At 45.0% G+C, this 20,337-nt stretch overlaps 9 protein-coding genes across 9 annotated transcripts; 2 read left to right on the forward strand and 7 right to left on the reverse strand.

The window, feature by feature from the left end:
• Positions 1-67: 67 nt before the first annotated feature.
• KUCA_T00003757001 (uncharacterized protein) lies at positions 68-505 on the reverse strand (the record flags this gene model as incomplete). The annotated part of the gene is made up of 1 exon (XM_022602203.1): positions 68-505. One exon carries the CDS (start codon positions 503-505, stop codon positions 68-70), a length of 438 nt encoding a protein of 145 aa, XP_022459770.1.
• A 195-nt stretch (positions 506-700) lies between these two features.
• KUCA_T00003758001 (uncharacterized protein) lies at positions 701-1,667 on the forward strand (the record flags this gene model as incomplete). Its single annotated transcript, XM_022602204.1, has 2 exons — positions 701-805; positions 876-1,667. 2 exons carry the CDS (start codon positions 701-703, stop codon positions 1,665-1,667), a joined length of 897 nt encoding a protein of 298 aa, XP_022459771.1.
• Positions 1,668-1,685: 18 nt separating this feature from the next.
• Positions 1,686-3,032, reverse strand: KUCA_T00003759001 (uncharacterized protein; the record flags this gene model as incomplete). The annotated part of the gene is made up of 1 exon (XM_022602205.1): positions 1,686-3,032. One exon carries the CDS (start codon positions 3,030-3,032, stop codon positions 1,686-1,688), a length of 1,347 nt encoding a protein of 448 aa, XP_022459772.1.
• A 231-nt stretch (positions 3,033-3,263) lies between these two features.
• Positions 3,264-8,618, reverse strand: KUCA_T00003760001 (uncharacterized protein; the record flags this gene model as incomplete). Its single annotated transcript, XM_022602206.1, has 1 exon — positions 3,264-8,618. One exon carries the CDS (start codon positions 8,616-8,618, stop codon positions 3,264-3,266), a length of 5,355 nt encoding a protein of 1,784 aa, XP_022459773.1.
• A 286-nt stretch (positions 8,619-8,904) lies between these two features.
• Positions 8,905-10,773, reverse strand: KUCA_T00003761001 (uncharacterized protein; the record flags this gene model as incomplete). Its single annotated transcript, XM_022602208.1, has 1 exon — positions 8,905-10,773. The coding sequence occupies one exon, from the start codon at positions 10,771-10,773 to the stop codon at positions 8,905-8,907; it is 1,869 nt and encodes a 622-aa protein (XP_022459774.1).
• Positions 10,774-11,055: 282 nt separating this feature from the next.
• On the reverse strand, positions 11,056-13,095 carry KUCA_T00003762001 (uncharacterized protein; the record flags this gene model as incomplete). Its single annotated transcript, XM_022602209.1, has 1 exon — positions 11,056-13,095. One exon carries the CDS (start codon positions 13,093-13,095, stop codon positions 11,056-11,058), a length of 2,040 nt encoding a protein of 679 aa, XP_022459775.1.
• Positions 13,096-13,342: 247 nt separating this feature from the next.
• KUCA_T00003763001 (uncharacterized protein) lies at positions 13,343-17,107 on the reverse strand (the record flags this gene model as incomplete). Its single annotated transcript, XM_022602210.1, has 1 exon — positions 13,343-17,107. The coding sequence occupies one exon, from the start codon at positions 17,105-17,107 to the stop codon at positions 13,343-13,345; it is 3,765 nt and encodes a 1,254-aa protein (XP_022459776.1).
• Positions 17,108-17,686: 579 nt separating this feature from the next.
• Positions 17,687-18,913, reverse strand: KUCA_T00003764001 (uncharacterized protein; the record flags this gene model as incomplete). The annotated part of the gene is made up of 1 exon (XM_022602211.1): positions 17,687-18,913. The coding sequence occupies one exon, from the start codon at positions 18,911-18,913 to the stop codon at positions 17,687-17,689; it is 1,227 nt and encodes a 408-aa protein (XP_022459777.1).
• Positions 18,914-19,232: 319 nt separating this feature from the next.
• KUCA_T00003765001 (uncharacterized protein) lies at positions 19,233-20,324 on the forward strand (the record flags this gene model as incomplete). Its single annotated transcript, XM_022602212.1, has 1 exon — positions 19,233-20,324. The coding sequence occupies one exon, from the start codon at positions 19,233-19,235 to the stop codon at positions 20,322-20,324; it is 1,092 nt and encodes a 363-aa protein (XP_022459778.1).
• Positions 20,325-20,337: the final 13 nt, after the last annotated feature.

Genomic DNA, 20,337 nt, shown 5'->3' on the forward strand with positions numbered 1-20,337 from the left:
ACAAGTTTGAAAATGTAGAAGCAAGCCTCGAAGCCTCGAAGCCCCAGGCTTATATGTACTAAGTAGCTTATTTCTTGCCGGAAACCCACTCGTTCAAACCGTACCTGTTTCTGCAAATCTCAACTGCATAGAATTGCAATCTCAGGACAAAGATCGTGCCCTCCTGAGTGTATTCGTCGTCACTGCTGACTCTCAACAAGGTTCCAAAGTTGTAGTCTTCAATGTCCTCGAACTTCTTGCAGAAGTTTCTCCACCTCTCCTTTCCGTCCTTGGATTTCATCTCGTCCTCGTTAATCTTCTTGACGAAATCTGGGCTCTCGAATTCAGGAAAGTCCGCAAGCAAAGTTTCAAAAATATCGTTGTCTCTTGGTGTGAACTTGAGCTTGGTACCGGGAATCTTGCTGAGCAAGTTCCAGTATGTGTCGGCTTGCATCACTGCCTTGACGGCAAACTGCTTTTCAATATCTTCCAAGTTATCGGCTTCTTCAGCGTTGAATGTAGACATGTTTGGTTGTTGAAAGTTAAAATTTACTCCAATAAAATGTTAGGCGAGTCGAAATTTCTCAATAAAAAATTGTCAAAAAACGGCTGCTGCCAGATGAGCCCGGTTAAATAGACTTCTCCACTATCTTCTCTGTCCTTCTAGCACATACTAGGCTTTAGAATGTTTTGGCAAAGAAATTAATTTACCGGAACTGAAATGTTTGGAAGAACAGTACAAAGCTCTTTGATTGGAAGATGGAGTACATGTATCTCCAGATTTCCTTCCACTTCAATACGTGGAGTGCAGACTGCGGGGTGCATTGTGAGTATTATGGTTCTGCAGATAGGGCTGAGGGTCCGTTCAGATACGGTGACTGACACCAGAATCGCAGATAATAGGAGATGAGGTTCTCAACTCCAAAATTACGGACACCAATTCGCGATATTTCGCCAAATTTTGCTACGACAGAGGTATTGACCTGAAAAAAGTGAGCGTGGTGGGAGACGACTCACAGGACATTGTGGAGACAGTGCTAGAATTCAGTTCAAAGTATGATTTCATTGTTTCCTCGGGTGGAATTGGGCCAACACATGATGACATCACCTACGAATCGATTGCAGCTGCATTTTCGCTTCCTTTGGAACTAGACCACTTAGCTTTGGAGAAGTTTGGCCAAATCAGGTCTGATAAGTTCATGGATTCCTTGGATGAGCATCAAAGAGAGGCCCATCTCAAGATGTTCCGTCTTCCCACGCACAAAGACAGGGTGAAAAGTTACTATATTGACGGGAAATGGGTTCCGATTGTTACTATTGATGAGAAATTTTTTATTTTGCCGGGGATACCTAAGCTTTTCAAAGAGTTGCTGGATAAGGGCATAGCACCGCAGATAGAACCGAGGATGTCTCAGAATCTGAAAAATCTCACATTTTTTGTCAAAACGAAAATGTCTGAGAGCAAACTCGCACCTACCTTGTCAGCTCTACAACACCAAGCACAAGAACAGGGATCGAAGATAAAGCTGGGAAGTTACCCTCACATGGGCAAGGGAGTGAATACGGTGAGTATTACGGGAAAAGCTAATGAAGCACACCACTTGAGGAAATTGGTAGACTCAATAGTTACCAGTCTTGAGGGGACAGAAATATCCAGAGAAGAAGAGGAAATTCTTTCCGAGAGTTAAAGATATATAGGTTTAGGTCTATTTCGCACTGGAGTCAAACTCAATAGACGCAGCCTTCAGGTTCACGTAATCCTGATGGAGATTGGTTTTCAGGTCTTTGCTGACGTTTGAGATATCCGCCAATGTGATCTCGTTCTCAAGACCTTGAAATTCGGGGTTCAAGGCCACTGTGAGACTGATGTTCATGTTTGTTCCAGAAGGAAGAACGACCAGCTTCTTAACAACCAGCTTCGGGTCTTTCTTCATCAGGTGCGTTTCTGCGCGGTTCTTGATTTCCAGATACGTGGGATCAGATGTTGACATAGCCTTGTCAACGAGCTCTTTAAACGACTGGAATACACCAGAAATGCCCACTTTGATGATCAACATCGAAACAATCAGCCCACCCACCGGGTCAAGCCATTGAACGTTCAAGAAGTAGCCTCCAGATATAGTAACTAGTGCCACGATGCTCGTCATAGAATCAACTCGATGATGCCATGCATTCGCAATGAGAACGTTGGAGTTCATTTTCTCGCCGATTTTCTTGGTAGTCTTAAATAGCCACTCCTTGATGAAAATGGATCCCAGTGCTAACCAAGCCGCATTGATATTGGCGACCTGACCTTCGCCCTCATGACCATGAGAGTGAGAATGAGAGTGGATAGGCAGCGAATGAACCCATTCCATCACATTTTGTGGCACCAACGGCGTCATTGCTTCTATTAACGAACCCCAACCGATCTGTATCCCGGCATACAGCAAGATGGAAGATACGAAAAGCGCTCCCATGGTTTCAATTTTACCAAAACCTAGGGGAAAGAGCTCACTAGGTCCCTTTCCACTAAAGTTCACAGTTGACAGAGTCAAAACATCCGAAACCAGGTCTCCAAGCGCATGCACCGAGTCCGCGATCAATGCCTGAGAATGGAAGTAGATGCCTCCCAGAAATTTGGAGCCTGCCATGGCCACATTAACCCCAAATCCCACCCACGTTATCTTGACGCCTGGATTTGACCAAAAATCTTTTGTCTCGTACAATTTGCGGGATTCTGGGTCCATGGCATGCGAATGCGAGTGTCCATGGGTATGGCTGTGACCTTGAGATTGACCACCCATGGCTTTCAACGGGGTATGCGGATTGAAAAATGCCTTCACCTTCTCAAACGAGGAGGAAACAATAGGCGCATTCGGCTGAGAATCCAGAGCCTTTTGTGCGTGCGAATGGCTATGAGAATCGTTGTGATGGGATGGTTCGTCTTTGAGCTGCTTTGCCAGTGTAGAGAACGCGAAAAATCTCAGTCTTTTCGCACCAACCACGGACTGGGCCATATAAAGCCCACGACAATTGCCGATTTGAATAGAGGCTCTATATAGTCTTATCATATTCAACTATTGCGAATTGCGTGCCCAAAAAGCGCGATGATGATTGCTGAGAATCGCCTTCAATCTCATCTTTTGTAGACCGAGAGCCTCACTAGCAATATCTGGCCGGGTCACAAATGGGGCCACAATGGCAGGCCGGGCCTACAATTTTCTACGGGTGAAAAATCAGAAAAATATGGGTTTATCATCGATTTTTTTGGGTCGTTAATGACATCAGTAACTATGTGAATGTTATTCTTTTTTTATTTCGCCTTTTCCCTCGGTGTGGCTGTCGGTGGGAGAACTCTGCATGGCTGAAGGCTGCGGAACGGCGTCTTTTGGTGTGTCATTGGACTCGAATTCATGGGAAGAGGGTATGGGCGGTTCCGCAGAGACAGGAGGAATAACAGGAATAACAGGAATAACCTCGGGATTGGAATTGTCTAATTTTGGGTGAGGAGGAAGAGGTGCAAGCTCAACAGGGGACGCCTCCACTTGAATTCCTTCGACATTGGACGACTCCTCTACCAGCGGAGCGACGATATTGACCGGTGAAGGTGCAGAAACATCATCTTGCGTACTCGCAAGGATTTTTGGCTCAAAGGGTTGTGCTCCGACTTCCTCTGGGACTTCCTCGCGGATTTCAGGCTCAGCAGTAGCAACTCCAACATCTCCCACATCTTTGGATTCCTCTTTCTCTGTTGCAGAGACTTTAGATAGAGTGTCAGCTGCACCATTACTCAACACCTCAGACACTGGGTTGACTTTTTCAGTCTCACCAGCAGCCAGGGAAGAGTCCTCGAATGGAGTATTTGTGGATTTCTGAAACGCTTCCATTGTCACCTGAAAATTCTCAGAAGCTTCAGGTTTGTTACAGACCTTCGTTGTGACAGGCGCCAGTTCCGGCAGAGGTAGTTCCTCTGATCCCTGCAAAGTCTCCACTTCGACTGGTAGAACCAAAGTAGCCACACCATCCTCAGATGTCGAAGGAACACCTTCGGATACTTTCTGGGCACTTTCGGTCGCTATTTGTAGAGCTGCTTTCAAAACACTGTGCTCAGCTTCCAGCAATATCCCGAGACCCTCCAACTTTCTAATGTAGAACCTGATTTTGTTCAGGTCTAGCATCTCTTTCTTGATAATGCGCTTCTCGAATGACATATCAGGGAACGCAGCCTGCACTTCGTTTTTGAACGCTGTTGCCTTTACAACCATATCAAGGACCAAGTTGAACTCAGGAGGAAAGTAGGTCATCGTCTGGAATCCGGTTTTGATCAAGGCAGCAAGCGGATCTAGTTTTGGTCGCTTGTTGAGGTCACGAGAGTGGTTCGAGGTACTTCTCTTCAAGCGCTTGGAGTCACAGATTGGACAAACAAAGACCAGTTCTTTCTTACCTCTAGGCTTGGATATCCCAACACACTTGAAATGGTACCACTCCCGACAAACCTCACACTCTATCATATAGCCACTTTCCATCTCTCTGCAGAAACAAAAGTATTTGTTATTCGTCGAGGAGTGCGGTATGAAAATGTCAGCCTCAGCCTGCAGTATCTTGTTGCTCTGGATAGCAGCTGATTCAAGTTCCCTCTTCAGGTTACCCACCGACGATAAAGATGTGCTCATGAACTTCGACGCCAGGTCCTCCAAAAACTTGAAACTCGGGATAACATTGAAGTTGGTTACCACATTGGCGAAAGTGGCCGCCTGTTGCATGACCTCATGAACTTCGAATGGAGAAGGCGACATCTCGGCTATTTCCTTCATCTTATCAGCATTCACCTGAAGAAAGGAGTAAGATGGTACTGATGTCGTTGCATTCGCAGTGGATACAATATCCAACAGTTCTCTTTTGGCCTCGTTCACCAGCTCGGTCCTGCGAGCGTAATCTTCGCTCTTTGACTTCACGCTGTTATAAATCGAGATAACATCTGTAAGCCTGAACTTTAATTCGGGACTATATGGGAAGTCTCTATATTCTCTCTCCAAATCCATAAGAGGCGCAATCTCTAACATTGGAATACTCAGCCAGGAGTATATCACGTTGTTTGCGTGAACGACTTTATCATGGAGTTCCTGACATTTTTGAATTCTTTCACGATCGGACTCCGAAGCAACCTCCATTCCCTCCACTATCAATGCCTGAAGATGTGCAGGGTCGGGAATGTTATTTTCCAAATTGTCCATGTTTTCTGACCACACGATCCGTCTCATGAGTCTGCGCAGAAATGACAACGATTCCAAAGGCAAAGCAAGAGATTGGCCCAAGGTTATCATGTTTTCTAACTCCTGTTTCGAAGAAGCAGTCGGGGAATCCAGCATGCTCCTGGCACTGATTTCAAACTGCTCAACTTCGTTTCCCAATTCCAGAAGCTGGTCAATTTCTGGACATGTCACAGGGATCTTTGGTATGAACTCAAGAAGCTCTTGTAGAGCAGAGACATTCAATGACTCTGGCACAAGATCCACCTCCATTTTGTCCTGGACATCGCTGGTATGACCCCTCCTTCCCCTCGTCCGAGATTGGTGCTTGATCGAGATAAATTTTTGAGCCTGTTCCACCCACTGCTCGCATTCATGCAAAACCCTCTTCACAGACTCAAAGCCCTCAGCTATCTCCTTGCCAACGGCAGGATCATCATACTGGAACGGCAGAAGGTGCTTTCCATCGACATAAAGCTGCTTCAATGTCTTGAGCTGTACTCTCTCACTTGCTTCATACATTTCTCTCAGTCTCTCTAACCAGTTTTCACCAGCTGTTGCAGACTGCTGAAGCGTTCTTTTGAGCTCCAGCAGAGAGTTGTCAGATTCAAAAGTGTGAAGCTCTATTCTGGAGATCTTTTTGGAATCATCCTCCTTCATCTGCTGGTACTTCTCCAAAAATACCTTTGAAGAAACGCTAACACTGTTTTCGCCATGAAATATAACCACCTTTGAAGGATATCCAAAGCTCACATCAATATCGGTGATCAGCTCTTTTTCCTCTTCATTACGCAACACGGCCACAACTGTTTCAACGTCAGGGATTTCGCGAAGGGCTTTTCTCAGCTCAATTTCTTTATCAATTACTGGCGAAACGACCTCTGACATCCTTTTCAAAACCCCAATGTCCTTGCATTCCTCTGAAATGATTTTTGCAAGTCTGAATGTAGAAAATCTGGGAGGAAGATGCTGCTTTGCAAGCCAGTTTTCTGCTTCGTATGCGTATGGGATCCAGGATGAAGGAGCAAAGTTCACAGACTCAGAAACAGTTAGTCCGAGCGAGACGGAAGAGGAAACAGCTTTTGGAAATTTAATGATCAGCTCACCAGGCTGCTGATAAGATGAATAGACGTCAATCCCATGAGCTAACAACAGTTCAGGAGATATGAAGACATCGTCCGATTTGACCAAGGGCTCAACACGCGGAAATAAATCATCTAAGACCACATCTTTCAGTCCGTATCTATGGGGTAGGTTTGTCTCCAACTCCGTCAAAGTATCATCCAGACTGATGTGAACGTTGTCACTGCCCTCAACATTTTGTTTGAATTCATCAATTTGCTCTCTTTCTTTTTGCAACTTCTGCTCACGTTCAGAGACGACCATTTGCAACACCTCCTCGAACTTCTGCTGGTGGTGAGGAGGAACAAAGTACCAAACTTTTCGCTCACCAATGTGTAAGTAATCGGCCAAACATAAGAAGTGGTCTTCCAATTTCCATGACACACAACTGAAAAGCATTCCTATGTCGATGGACGGTCTAACTAACGAGTCTAAACTCTCTTCAGAGAGATAGCTCAGCAAAAAAGAAGGATTTATGCCCAAGTTGTTCAGATTCCAGGGATTGAGCGTATCAGACCTTCGAGAAGCGATCTCTGCGTCAAATTTGTTCACGGACTGGAAGGTGGTATCGTGAACTATCGAGGGAATTCCAGCAGCAGACTCTACTTCAATGGATGTTTCGTCATCACCCAGCACTTTCCAAAAAAGACTTTCAAGCTCGCGAGAAGTTGGATAGGAGTCACCGTTCTGCAAGATGGTGTTCTCCTCAAACTTGCTGTTTCGGTCCACGAACTGCTTCAGATTATACAACGGAGAATGCTGCAGCTCAGAATCTGACGAATCTTCCACAACAAGTGAACCTGCCCAGTGATAGAAGTCATAACTACCGAGAGTGGCTTCAGTTGGTGATGTAACGCCTACTCTCACATCGGTGAGAGTGTCAAAGTTTATCCTGAAGCCTTTATTGATCAGTAAATCCCGAGGCCTTCTCAGTTGTGAGGAGGATCCATTAACATGATAAGACTGGTGTTCCACAAGTCTCTTTTTGTACGCTTCAAGGTCTTCGGAACTAAGAGATTTCCAGTCCAAAGGGCTTTCAATAGGCGATCCCATCAAATGCTGCAATACCGGGACTTTACGGAGACCTGCTGCATTGGGACTCTTCCAAGAGTCTTTCTGGATAGTCAAATCATTCTCCGGAATGGGTTCTGAAATCAGCCCAGCCTCGAAAAGATCAAATTGATAGACCATCCGAAGGTACGCTGACTTCAACGAGGACGACAAAGAGCTTGTGATCTTTCCACAATAGCCCAATTCTCTACCTATTTGAGCCCACAGTTTCTTCTGACACACCACATCGTATCCACCTTTCAATCTGACCGAATTATGTAGACGATGGAGATCAAGAGTACGTTTGTCAATGCTGGGCAGCTTTAGCGAGAACGTCTCATCAGTCTTTCTGTAGAACGAAATAATGCTCTTGTAGAACTGAGACCGCGAATTAAGTTCCGTTTTCAAGGATGCCAGTAGCTGTCTTTTGGTCTTGAACCAAAACAGCTCCGTGTTCAGACTTGGCTTATCCTGTAAAATGCCATCCGGAGGAATGATTTTCACGGCACCGTACTTCTCACCAAGTTCAGCTATCGAGTCTATAAATTTGGCTGGATCAGCGAACTCCTCTTTCGTAGGTTTGAGGGTGGGTATCGAGGTGTACAAAGGGGCTGAAGTATCGTTAAAGTACCGTTTTGGAAGCCCGCCAATGTCCAGAAACGGACTAGCTCTTGACTTATGCTGTGGGTACAGGAACGGATGATAGTGATGTGAAGGACCCGAATCCCCATTTTTAGGGTCTGAACCTGATCCCACTAATCTGTAAAACCGCGAGGTTCTAGGAGACGGATCCACTGGCTGGGTTTGTTCGATCTTTTGTATTTTTGCAGGGGACTCTTTGGGAGAATCAGCAGGCTCGTCAAGAACCAAGCTTCTTTTCCCGTCTTGGTGCAAAACTTGGGAATTCAATCCTAAAGGCAATGTCGAGCTCCGCTGTTGATCTGGCGAACCGACAAAGGTCTTGGATGTTGAAATTCCAGACTCTGGCAAAGCCGTAGACTGGAGTGGAGCAACGGTGGGCCCAACAATAGGGTGAAAATTGCCTGATGGTGCCAGCTCAGCGACAACTAAAGCGGGTGTATTTGCAATGTTAGACACCACTGGCACAGCTGGAGTAGCCGAAACCGCCGCGGGTTTAGCTATATTGAAGTGTCCTTGAGACTCATCTTGGGGCCTCGAAGAGGCCTGTACTAAGGCCGTTGAAAATGGGGGGATTTCGTTGCTGGACGGGCTCATGATAATGCATGGACCGGCACAACTGAGCCTGATGCTTGGAAATGTCTATTCAACGGTAATTGGCGTGAAAGAACAGGGTTTGCGGCTGAGAAAAGTGTCTTGTTAAAGATCACGAGGCCCTGGTAGGAGGGGACTACCTACACGTGAGCGGATGGCAGTAGGCACTTTTCTACATGAAAAAAAGTTGAGGATAATACATGCTTGGATGATTTATAAAGCCACCGGGGTGATTATTCGGAATATTGATTCGATTGGCGTTTTTTTTGTCTGTGTGAGTTGTTTTCAATCAGTCAATCTTGATTTGACCATAGATATTGAGGACAAAGAAAAACACACCAAGGAAACCAACCGCACCGCACATCAAACCCACACCGACGGAGATTACAAAAGAGTATCCAAGGTACAAAACAACCGAGGTCAACCCACCCAGCTTGAACTTGGACAGGAATAAGGCATGCACGAAAATGTACGCGGCAATACCACCACCAATGAAGAAGGACTTCCACTGCCATTTGTAGTTCTCGTTGCACAGAGTGTAATAGATTAGCAGCGTGGACACCAACAGGGTTGTGACCAGCATTAACGAGAAACAGAAGAACAGGAATCCAAACATGTAGTAGATTCTGTTGAACCAAAGAGAGTTGTAGATAAAGTACATCTCAATGGCGATGGAGCCGAATGGGAAGATACCAGCGATCAGAGCCAGGACGGGTGTCTTGAGGTACCATGGTTGTGTTGGAATTTGTCTTGGGATTTGGTTGACCTTCACAGGCAGAGTCACGGAAGGCCTCTTGTAGCCCAACAGGGAACCAGCGGCTGACAATGGCAAAGAAATAACAAACCAAATCAAAACGATGGCAAACATGGTTCCAATTGGAACAGCGCCAGACGACTTGACAGCAATCAGGAAGAAGTTGAAGAAGATGAACAGCGCAAACAAACTACCGGGAATCATGGTAGGGGTCAAGATCATGTTCAACTTCCAGTCCTCACCTTGGAACAGCTTGTACAGAGCAGCAGAAACGTAGGAACCAAAGCATCCGTAGACGGCATACAGGATGAACATCACGGTGGACAGAGACCCTCTGTTTGAAGGCGACAGCAGACCAAACAGGGCAAAACCAGCAGTGGTGATGGACATCAACAGAATCTGGACACCAGAACCAACGAGCACCGAAAGCAGCATCTTGTTCTCGGGTGCTCTGAAAACGTCACCATGGACCAGTTTCCATCCCATCTCATCCATCATCTCGTCATCAAGATTGACCTCGTTGTACTTTTGAATGTCGCTTTTGAGGGTCTTGACCAGAATGTGAGACATGATCAGGGACAGGAACAGAACAATGATGGAGAAGTTGATCAGGGAAAACCATTGGATCTTGGGATCGTACACGTGCAAGTACTTGTCCCATCTGGTGGCCCAGACGGTGTCGGAAGGAACAAAGAAGACGGCATACGAGAAAGTAACCTTGGTGTCCTTGCCTTGGTCCAAGACGATAGGAGTGGACTTTTCAGTGTCACACTTCATGTTTGAAGGGTCCGCATGGTTGATCGAGTAAGGGTTGACAGTCACACCCACCACTCTGAACTCGTCCGCACCACGCTCGTGGTATTCGATCACCAACTCGTAGTGATTGTACAAATGAGCAACGTTAGAGTTATCAACGGCTCCAATTTCGAACCCAGCTCCGTAGAACTGGGTTTCAGTCTTGGTATCAATGATGGCCTTCGCAACAGGGAGTCCATCAACCAACCAGTTATGCTTGAAGCCAGCACGGATATTTCTGTTCACAAAAACTGCGTCAGCAGTGGAGTAAATAGGCTGGCACAATTTGGAACAAGTCTTGTTCTCGAGCATCTTAATTTCGAATGGAGAGTTGAAAATTCTGTCTCCAAACATGATGGAACCGAGGGATTCAGACTGCTTTTGTGGACCACCTTCTGGGGCACAAAAGTGGAACCTAGGGAAGTAGTAATCGTAGGAATAAACGTAGGTCTTGGATTTGGCGTCGGTGTGTCTCATCGAAGGGGTTATGCGATTGACGTACAGAGGTATTGTCTGGCCTTTGGTGTAGGAGGTTGGTGCAACACCAGGCAGGTAAAAAGCCTGCGCGGCAACCAGGAAAGAAAGCAACGTCACGAGATGAGCCTTCATTATGACGGATAACAATGCAAATCGACGACCAGCTTCGAATTGATTATATTGAGGAGAGCAAGCAATAGATGAAAACACTTGGTGCTACCCTGGCGGATCTCGAAGAATGCAGATCAAGAAACACGGTCGTGCGTTTTCCCAAAAGCATCCGAAACGGGATGTTTAGCAAGGTACACGACCGCAGCAATTGCCGATCCTCAGGCAGGTTTGGCGAGTCACGCGACAGGCGTGCATTTTAGTCGGTTTTTTCAGGTTTGTATTGTTCATTATTGTACACTGGTCTCAGCTGACACTTGTTTTCAGCTTGCTCAGAAGCTGGTTCTCCCTATATAGCCACATATGATCCGCGGGATCGCCTTCTCCCTGCGCTATCTGCACGTCTATCTCATCCAGCAAGACCTTCACCTGAACCGGCTTGATGATAGGGTCTAGCTGTCTGCATGCCATCAGCAGCCAGAGTGCACTTTTTCGGTGCCTGGTCTCTCCAAGATGGTCTGTGTTTTTGTAGTGTGTTTTCAAAACATTGGCAATCGGCTGGTCGTCTCCGTTCTCGGGATCCGGTGTGGGTTTTTGTGGGGGAGAGGCCTCTACAACGGCTCGGTAATAGCACCCGTAGACATACGCTATTCTTTCCATGAGCTTTCCCTTGAAAGTGCTATCAACAATGTTTCCGTCAACGATCTTCCTCAGTAATCTGATAGCCTGACCGCAATATATTTCGGTGACGGTGCTGCTCGAAACGGTCGATTGACTCAGAGCTATGAACAGCTCTGCAAGCACAATCACAGATCGCAAAGTATACGTCTTGAGATTGGACCGAGAGAAGTAGGAATAGTATATCGAGTCGACCATTGGGTTTATGAGATCGTGGATGATTTTGGGCGTGATTCCGTTCCCGCTGCCGGCCACATCGAGAGGTGTTATTCTGTTGCTGGCACCGATCAGCAGAGATATCAGCATGAATTCTTGTAACGACGAAAGATGGCACCACGCTTTGTCATTCAGAAAATCCTTCTTGAGCAGCTCGTACGTGGTATACGAGTCCTTGTAGTCACGCAGCATGAAAGACCAATCTCCCAATCTTCTGATCAAAAAGTCCGGGGATTTCGCATAGTAATAGCCCTCAGTTTCGTTATACGAGCTCATGGTCTGAGGCTGTGGAGATCCCTTCTTATTATCTCCCATAGAGAACAGGGAACTCGAGCCAGCGTTTCCCCACTTCCGACCAGCTCCAAAGAGTCTCCCAGCAAGACTCTTTCTCGGGGCAACAACCTCGTCTGTCCATAGCTTGATCTTCCTTCTCATGAATGGAACCATCACGTTTTGGATTATCTCCTGGAGGAACGTTTCAACGGACCGTTTGGACTTCAACGGAATCTCCACCGTGGGTCTTGAAAAATGGACTCTGTTCAGTTCTTCGTCAACGGTATCGAATATCGGCTTGTGAACAGTTGCTAGCTTGGTGGCAGTTTCCTCCACAACATCGTCGTCTCCTATACCCGGAACAGAGACAGAAAGAAGCGAGCTCTTTATTCCCATGTCAAGCTTCAACGTTTCCTGCAAGCGCAAACCCCTCTGAAGATCGTCAGCAACATTCTTATTGACAATTATAATAGCTAGCGGAAGTATCTCGTCTTTGTCAATCCAATTGGGCAGTTCCAGCGACTTCCAGTCTGAAATCAACCTTTTCAATGAAAGGGCATCGTCGTCTGCAGATGCCACGAAAAGCTGTAGAATAGGGTGGTTGAAAGTCTCGTAAGGCGAAGGTGCAGTTGAGGATACCAGCTTGGTGAAATACTTCGTGTATATCGAATTTTGAAGGTCAATCACCTTCTCCGAGTCTCTTTGCTCCGATGCTAGCAACTCTCTTAGCTCAGAGTCCACATCCTTGATCACATCGTTCGCCAATGTTTCCAACGACCTCATGTTGAACAGCTCAGAGGGTAACCCGAACGACTTGTCTCCGCCACTAAAACTGTTTCCATGGGCGGCTCCACTTCCAAGGATACTGTGCAACCTCAATTGGCCCTCAACGTTCTTTTGCTCCTCCAAGACGTCATGGATAGGCTTGACAAACCGCACGTCCAGCTTCGATGTAACCACAGCTGACGATTCAAAGTACCTAAAGAGCTCCAACACTGTGGAAAATCCAAAGGCTCCAGCCACCACCTTCGAGTGTTCAGTACAACTGACTGCAATCTTCGGACAGAAGGCTGATATCACAATCTGCTTCGATATCAAAGACGATGGTCCTTTGATATCCTTCAAGATCATGCCTTCAATGATACTGAGCCCTCCTCGATCATACGAACGGGCTTCCATGCCTTTTTAGTGTGATGAAGGCGTGATTGACTCGGGCTATTCCCTATCTGTTTGTGATGATGTTCAGCTCGGATAGCACCAGTAGATAAAGACGTGCAAACTACAAGTTTGAGCCGCATAAAGATTTCATAATCATGAATAAATTACTATTAACACCATTGTCCAAAATAAGAAAAGGAAGCGAGTAAGGAAAAGAGTTTGGGGCCAACCTGAGACAACTGCATCTGGTTGACGTCACACCAGGCAATCAAGATGCAGTCTGTTTGGCCACATGAAAGTTGTCGATAACCTCGTTCGGAGGAACAATGTGGATCATCTTCTCTTCACCCACCCTGGAGTGGAGAAGTTGGCCTGAATTATACTTGTTTCTCTTTTTGGAAGCAAATATTACACCTGCTGCGGCAATACCGAGCAATAGCGTAGTTCCAAGAGCGAGTCCGAAGCCAACGCCCACCACGTTTCTGGTCAGCATAAAGTTTTTGCTTGCCGATTGGTGGTGAGTCTGTTTGGGCTTGGAAGCAGAACCATAGAACGAGGCTGTACTTTTGTTCAATAAAACAGACCTTATGGTGGTGTTTGAGACAGAAAGATTGTTTGTGGTAATCACAGATGGAATCCAAGACGATCCATTGTAATAGGCTGCCGTAAAAGAACCAACGTCTTCAACAGTGATGAGACCCGTTACCAGCAGAATTTGATCTTTATCAAATATTTTCTCGTCATTAGCATCATTGTCCTTCTTCAGATCAAGCAAAACAATATCGGAGAAGGTTGAATTCGAGAGATCATCATCTAGTCTATTCCAGTTGGAGCCATCATAGTAGGCAATGAAATCAGTACCAATGGAGACGATTCTTCCAGTCGTCTTGTTATCCACCATGATAAACTTTTCAACAACTCCTGGGATTTTGTTTTTCGAAAGGCCATCTTCCTTTGCGAATCTTTTGCTGCCATAGTCGTAACTAACGAAGTCAGACTTTGTACCATCAATGCCAAAATTTCTGCCACTAAGCAGATACTTGCTGGAGGAATATGCTTGAATAAAAGTGATGTCACCAGTGGTAGTCTGATTGGAAGCTGAAGACCACTTGTTCTTCTCAGTGTCAAGCAAACAAACTCCAGTACAGGATGTTCCATCAGGTCCACTAAAACTTCCACCAACCAGTAACTTGGCATCGCTCTCAACAGCAGCAATCGAAGTAACATCACCATTCAAAGATGCAGGTTGGTTCGAGGAAAAGGTGTCGTTTTTGAGTTCATACGCTATCAGTCCTTTAGTCTTGGTAGATCCAACGGTGACTTTCCCTGACAAACCAAGATAGAGAACGTCATTAAACGATAACATGTCCGTGACATCTGCATCGTTGTTCCATGAAACACCACCGATAGAGCTGGTTCGGTTGGTCGATGTGTCTAACAGCACTAAATTGTAAGCAGAGTCAAAAGTCTCAAAATGTCCTCCTATCACAATGTATGAGTCGTTGACATAGAACCCTGAAGAGAGAACATTGTCGTGCTTTTCATTGAAGGTCAAACCAATAGGCAATATGTTATTCGAGCTAGAGTTCTTCACAGTGACAGCATTTTCCACAGACTGGTCCATCATGGCTAATGAACCAAACGCAACAGTTGCATTATCTTCAACAAAAGCTTGTGAGGCATTAACATGTAAAGTTGAAGTGGTGTTGAACCATTGAGAGTTCGTATAGTCCCAAACAACAGCAGACGACTGAGCCCCATTGAAAACGAGAAGCTCTGTATTGTCGATGGTCAAATTAGCAAACGTAGCAATTTCTCCACGTACTCTTCCCAGAGAGTGCCACGAACCGTTGTAGATAGAGATGTGACTGAAATTCGACTTTTCATCTCCCACCAATATGACTGTATCACCATAACTGAACACATGACTAACCGTTCCAGTCAAACCAGCAGAAAGAGAGCTCTCAGTTTTGATGGAGGTCGAGTTGCTTGAGGCATTGTAACTGTTCAACGTCAATTGAATGGCATCCGCACCATAATCAGAATCAAAATCACCAGCGATGATCAAGGAATCGTTGGTGTAGAGAAGCGCATTGACAGTAGCATCTTCATTCAAGACCTGGGATCCAATGAGATTCAAAGAAGAGTTTCCCACGAAAACATTGTTCTCGAAGCTTTCCGTGTAATCAGAAAAATTGGAAAGAGAGTACTCAAAAAGATTCCTGATTGGAATATCATAATCGGTAGTTGTCTCGTTTTCCATGGTGCGATTTTTGTAGGCATCAATTCCAAGAATATCCACGTAAACTTTATCAGCCACCATAACAACTTTCGAGTCCGAAAAGCCATTTTCGAAAGTCATTGTGAGATAAGGAGAGCCCTTCTTCACGTCAACATGACCTTGGTAGATTTGGTCGTACTTCTCATACATGTTCGTTTGGTAGACCAGGGATGATCCCAGCATTGTGTCGTCACCTTCATAGAAAGTGGCATTGACAATTCCTCTGTGATCACACGAGTTATCAGCAGAACATCCTGGAGTATACAACAAAACGGAGTAGTTTCCTGAGTACTCAATGCTTGGGAAGAACGAAACTCCCGATCCACTTTTCACGTTTTTTGGGTTGAATGTTGCACTCATATAAGAGCTGTCACCAGCACTTGTGTGCTTCCAGTCCAGATCACCAGTTTCTTCAGAGGCTGAGAACCCCTTTGAACCTGAACATGTTGGCTCATTCAAAGTATCATTGGCGTATGCATAGAGACCGTACTGGAACATCTGGAAACCTGATAACCCACCTTGAGAACCATCGTAAGCAATTACCTCGATTGTAATGCTTTCAACTGAAATTTCATTGTAGAACTCGAACTCTTGATATTCGTCGCTGAACCTGAGAAATCCCTGGTCGTTTTCGCTCATCTCGGAGACAACTCCCTTTATGGCATCACTATTATTTGCAACCAAAGCTTTCAAATCAGAATTTGAAATTAGAGGACACCATGCATCACAGTAGGCAAAGTCTCCAGTGTAAGGATCAAGATAGGTCATGTTCATGATTCCATTGGCTGGGGAAGTTATGACTCTGAAAATGCTCACGCTGGAAGAGTCATCTTTGGAGTTATACAGTCTGATTTTTGAGGGTATCAAACTCACTTCCAAAGAAGCAGTCCACGATCCATACGTTTCAGGTTCCAATAACCATTCTGTGTCAGATCCAGGGCACAAAATCGACGACGCATCACTTGAGCTATCAGTATTTACCGAGGATATCGTGGCATACTTCAGGGACACCAGTCTATTTGGGTCAATGCTTGTGTAAGTGGAGTTCGTGATGTTGTAGGTTTGATTTGAAGACACGTTGAAGTTCATGAGGTCCGTGTTTCCCAAAGCATCAAAGCTTCCTCCAAAGACGATGCTTCCTAGCTCATCCTCGCCGTTTCCTGGTACTTTGACTATGGAGTTCACAGAAGCACCTTTGTTGAACCCAGAAAAGGGCAAATCATGAAAATCATCAGAGGAGTAATCGTATGCTATCACACCATACAAATCTTTGTCATAGGTTAAGTTTCCTCCAAAATATATGATCTCCTCATCCGTGTCTACCAACACGGACCTGACATCACCCGTCACCGAATGCGACCAACCACTCACTTCGTTAATGGAGAACCCGCTCAAGTTAAAGAAGTATGGAGCTCCATCTATCACTATAACGTAATAGCCATGCCGCACCCGTTCTGCAATCGACACAGTACCATTCTCAAATGGTAGACTGCCCACATTGTGAAGGGTATCTGATAGCAGATAGATTGAGTTGTTCGAAGATGTGTTCGATATTACCGAGGTGTTGAATTGCCCCGTATGCTTGTATTCAGACAAGGCATCAAAATTCCCGAGGAAATAAAGCTGATTCCCCACCTGGTCATAGTCGATATCTGGCTGATCTATCAACGTTGTGTGATATCCTTCCAAGCAATTGGCTAAATTTGCAAATGCCAGCAAGGCACTCACCATCAGCCGGAACAAGCTGGCCATTTTTTGTACTTTTGTGATTCTCAATGCGGTGAAAATCCTGCTAGCTGCTTCAATTAGCCAATGTGTACGCGATTGTTGTGATGTTTGGAAGAGCCAGATGAAAGTTCCCTCTTTAGCAAGTGTCTTAGGTAAAAAAAATTAAAAGAAATGAAAAAGAGGATAAGGATCAAAATCAAGCAAATTATTAAGAAGATCTCAGGATTATACTCCGGTCTGCCAGCACGTACCTCAAAACAGAACAATTGTTCTTCTGCATTGTCACTCGAGGTTTGTTTATGTTTGACCACGAAATTCCCGCATTGGTATTTTCGGTTGGAGCACTCTCAAGTCGTGCAGACAATGCAGCTGCTCATCTGCATCAAGAGGGGCATTGAAAGATATGCATTAGCATTGACAATTCGAAGTGAAAATTACCTTTGATTTGGGAGAGGCCAATGATAATTATATATGGCGAATGACACAGACTGCGTACTCAATAATGCTAAAGGTTAGTTGTAGCTAATTGGGATGGCCTTGCGATGAAATATGGTCTACTTAGTCTCAAAAACTGTTGAATCAAATGATTGCATATTTTTTTGATCAAATCGAGGGTTTTATGAGCTCCTCCAAAGTTTGTGGTTTATACGGTTTTGGTCTGCTTGAATCTTTCTGCTCCCAAAAACTGGCCAGGATTGTCCTGTCACCCCGTGTATATGGGTTGCGACCATGGTAAACGGAAAAGTTGTCCAAAAACAGAATGTCTCCGTCAGCGAAATCATGAGTATACTCAAGTTCCTGGGATTGCTCAAACAAATAATCGAGGTACTTCTCCGGTATCAAATCACCATCACCATAAGAGAGAGGAGGAGGAGTCAACTGAGAAATCTCATCCTCTGTTTTACCCTTCTTTGCCTTATAATAACCACCGTAATAAGTAGGCAAACTACTGAAGATGATTGGGTTTTTTGTAAGAGGGTGAATCTGGACTATGTCACTGGTTTGGTGAAGAATTAAGTCATGATGTTCGTCGAACTCAACATTCTTGCTAACACGTTCGTTTGCAAGACGAACTGCCTTAGCCTTCATGGCCTCTATATCTTCGCTGTCTTTCTCCTCCTGGGTAATATATTTGCCAAAGGCTCCTTCGTCCGTCCAGGAAATTTTGAATTTTGACTCACCAGAAACTTTGTAGCTGAATTTTTGAGAAACATGGTTTCCTTGTTTTTCATACAGATCCCTAATGAACTCAGGGAATTTGTTAACAACGCGATCAAACAACTCTGTTGCATGCGTTGTAGTGGACTGCCCACCACCCAACTTGGGTGCCTTTTCAGCAAAAAAAGTCAAAACATGAGGATAATCAAGATATCTGGAGAACTCTTGATGAGCACTCAACTTGCCGAGGTTTTTGTTCAATTTATCGTCATTACCAACAGTACTGACCGCCTTCTTAACCTTCTCTCTAACCGCTAACAAACCAACTTGCTCGAACTCATGGTACTGTTGAGCCTTGAAAAAGCTATTGACAATCTGGGAATAATGCTCTGGATCCGTGGAGTTCAAGTTTTGAATTATCACCAGCCCATGTTCCGTGATAAGTTGTAATAGTGTTCCAGATTCTCCCAAATCCTGGAAAAACTGGTTCACTTCTGCAATATCAAGTCCTGATAAGGTTCCATCCTGAGACTCCACAACCAGATCTAAGCCGATCGGGTACTCTTTCCCTCTGACGAGCTTACTTCCTTTCAACGGCTTTTTGACAAGTTTGACAAGTTTACTGTTGTAAACACCGGTTAATTCCGGCAGGCTTGTCTGGAGAAGAGGCATTGAAGTCTGGAACGTTTAGATTTCTCGATGAGGTTATTTCTCCGGATTAATTAACTAAAAACATGGTTATCATCGTGTATAAAAACCAAACTGTACCTCTCAGAAGATAGGAATATATTCGGGAATGGGCCGGTTAGATTCGTCATCTTGAAGCCCGGAAATGCTTTACCAGCCACAGTCGTGGCCTCCGGAATGGAACGTAACTGTATGCAGTGGTGCATGGATCTGTTATCGCACCTCGCACTGAAAAGAGCTTCAAAAAGTCGAGGTTCTCAGTCAGCTCGTCTCCATATTCATTTCTGTAAGGTTGAAATTGAGGATGTCTGATTCATTCGAATTGAAATGGGGAATAGTTGGTCTTGGAGCCTTCGCAGCAAAATGGGCAAACGACGTGTTCTCTAATTATGAGCTTGATGCCATCCACGGAAAGCTGGTGAATCACCAGCTTAAAGCGGTGGTATCAACCACCTCGATTCAAAAAGCCGAGTCTTTTATCAAACTTTTGAATACCGAAGCTACTGGAATTCCTCAAACTTACGATTCTTGGGAGATATTCTTGGCCGAAAGCGATATTGACATAGTCTATATAGCTGCTCCGAACGCTCTTCATTATCCGCTGGCATTGCAAGCGTTGCAAGCGGGAAAACATGTTTTGGTGGAAAAGACTTTCACAATTAACCACGAGCAAGCTCAGCATCTCAAAGAAGTGGGAGCTAAAAACAAGCTGTTTATTTTGGATGGTATTTGGACAAGATTTCTCCCAACAACCAAGGCAATTCAAAAGTTGATATTGCAAGACAAGGTTATCGGGGAAGTCCATAGAGTAAGTGCCGATCTGAGTCATAATTGTCCTTTTGATGAAAGCGGAAGATTATACAATCCAGAACTGGGCCCTGGGGTTTTGTATGACAACCTGATTTACTCTATTGCGTGGACAGATCTTTTGCTGTTATCGCAAGCCAAGACAGATCCAATTGTGAAGACTTTTTCGTTGAAATCCAAAGATGTTCCAGAGATTGACACAGCCACCAGCATTTCTCTGGTTTTTAATGATCTGAATGCAATTGGGACAGCCAGCGGATCTTTCAGCCTAGAGTCACCTCGCGACAGTGTCTTGATTGAAGGAACAAAGGGTTACATCAAGCTGGACAGAGCATCAAAGCCGAGTACAGCAACTCTGTACTCTAACGGAAGTCCAGAAGGAACTAACTTGGAAATAGGAACAATCGGAGGTCTTGGTTACTACTATGAAGCCAACGTTGCAGCTATTTCCATTAGAGACTCGTTATTGGAGCCAGTTGACCATCCGTTGGATGAGTCGATACGGGTTCTGAAGATATTTGATCAAGTGAAAAAAGCTAACGGTATCGTGTTTCCACCCTCCATTGAGAAAATTTCAAAAACTGTTTGATTTAGTTTAGTAA

The sequence above is a fragment of the Kuraishia capsulata genome, genomic scaffold (assembly GCF_000576695.1).
Source record: "Kuraishia capsulata CBS 1993 genomic scaffold, Kuraishia_capsulata_scaffold_4, whole genome shotgun sequence".
Lineage (NCBI taxonomy): Eukaryota > Fungi > Ascomycota > Pichiomycetes > Pichiales > Pichiaceae > Kuraishia > Kuraishia capsulata.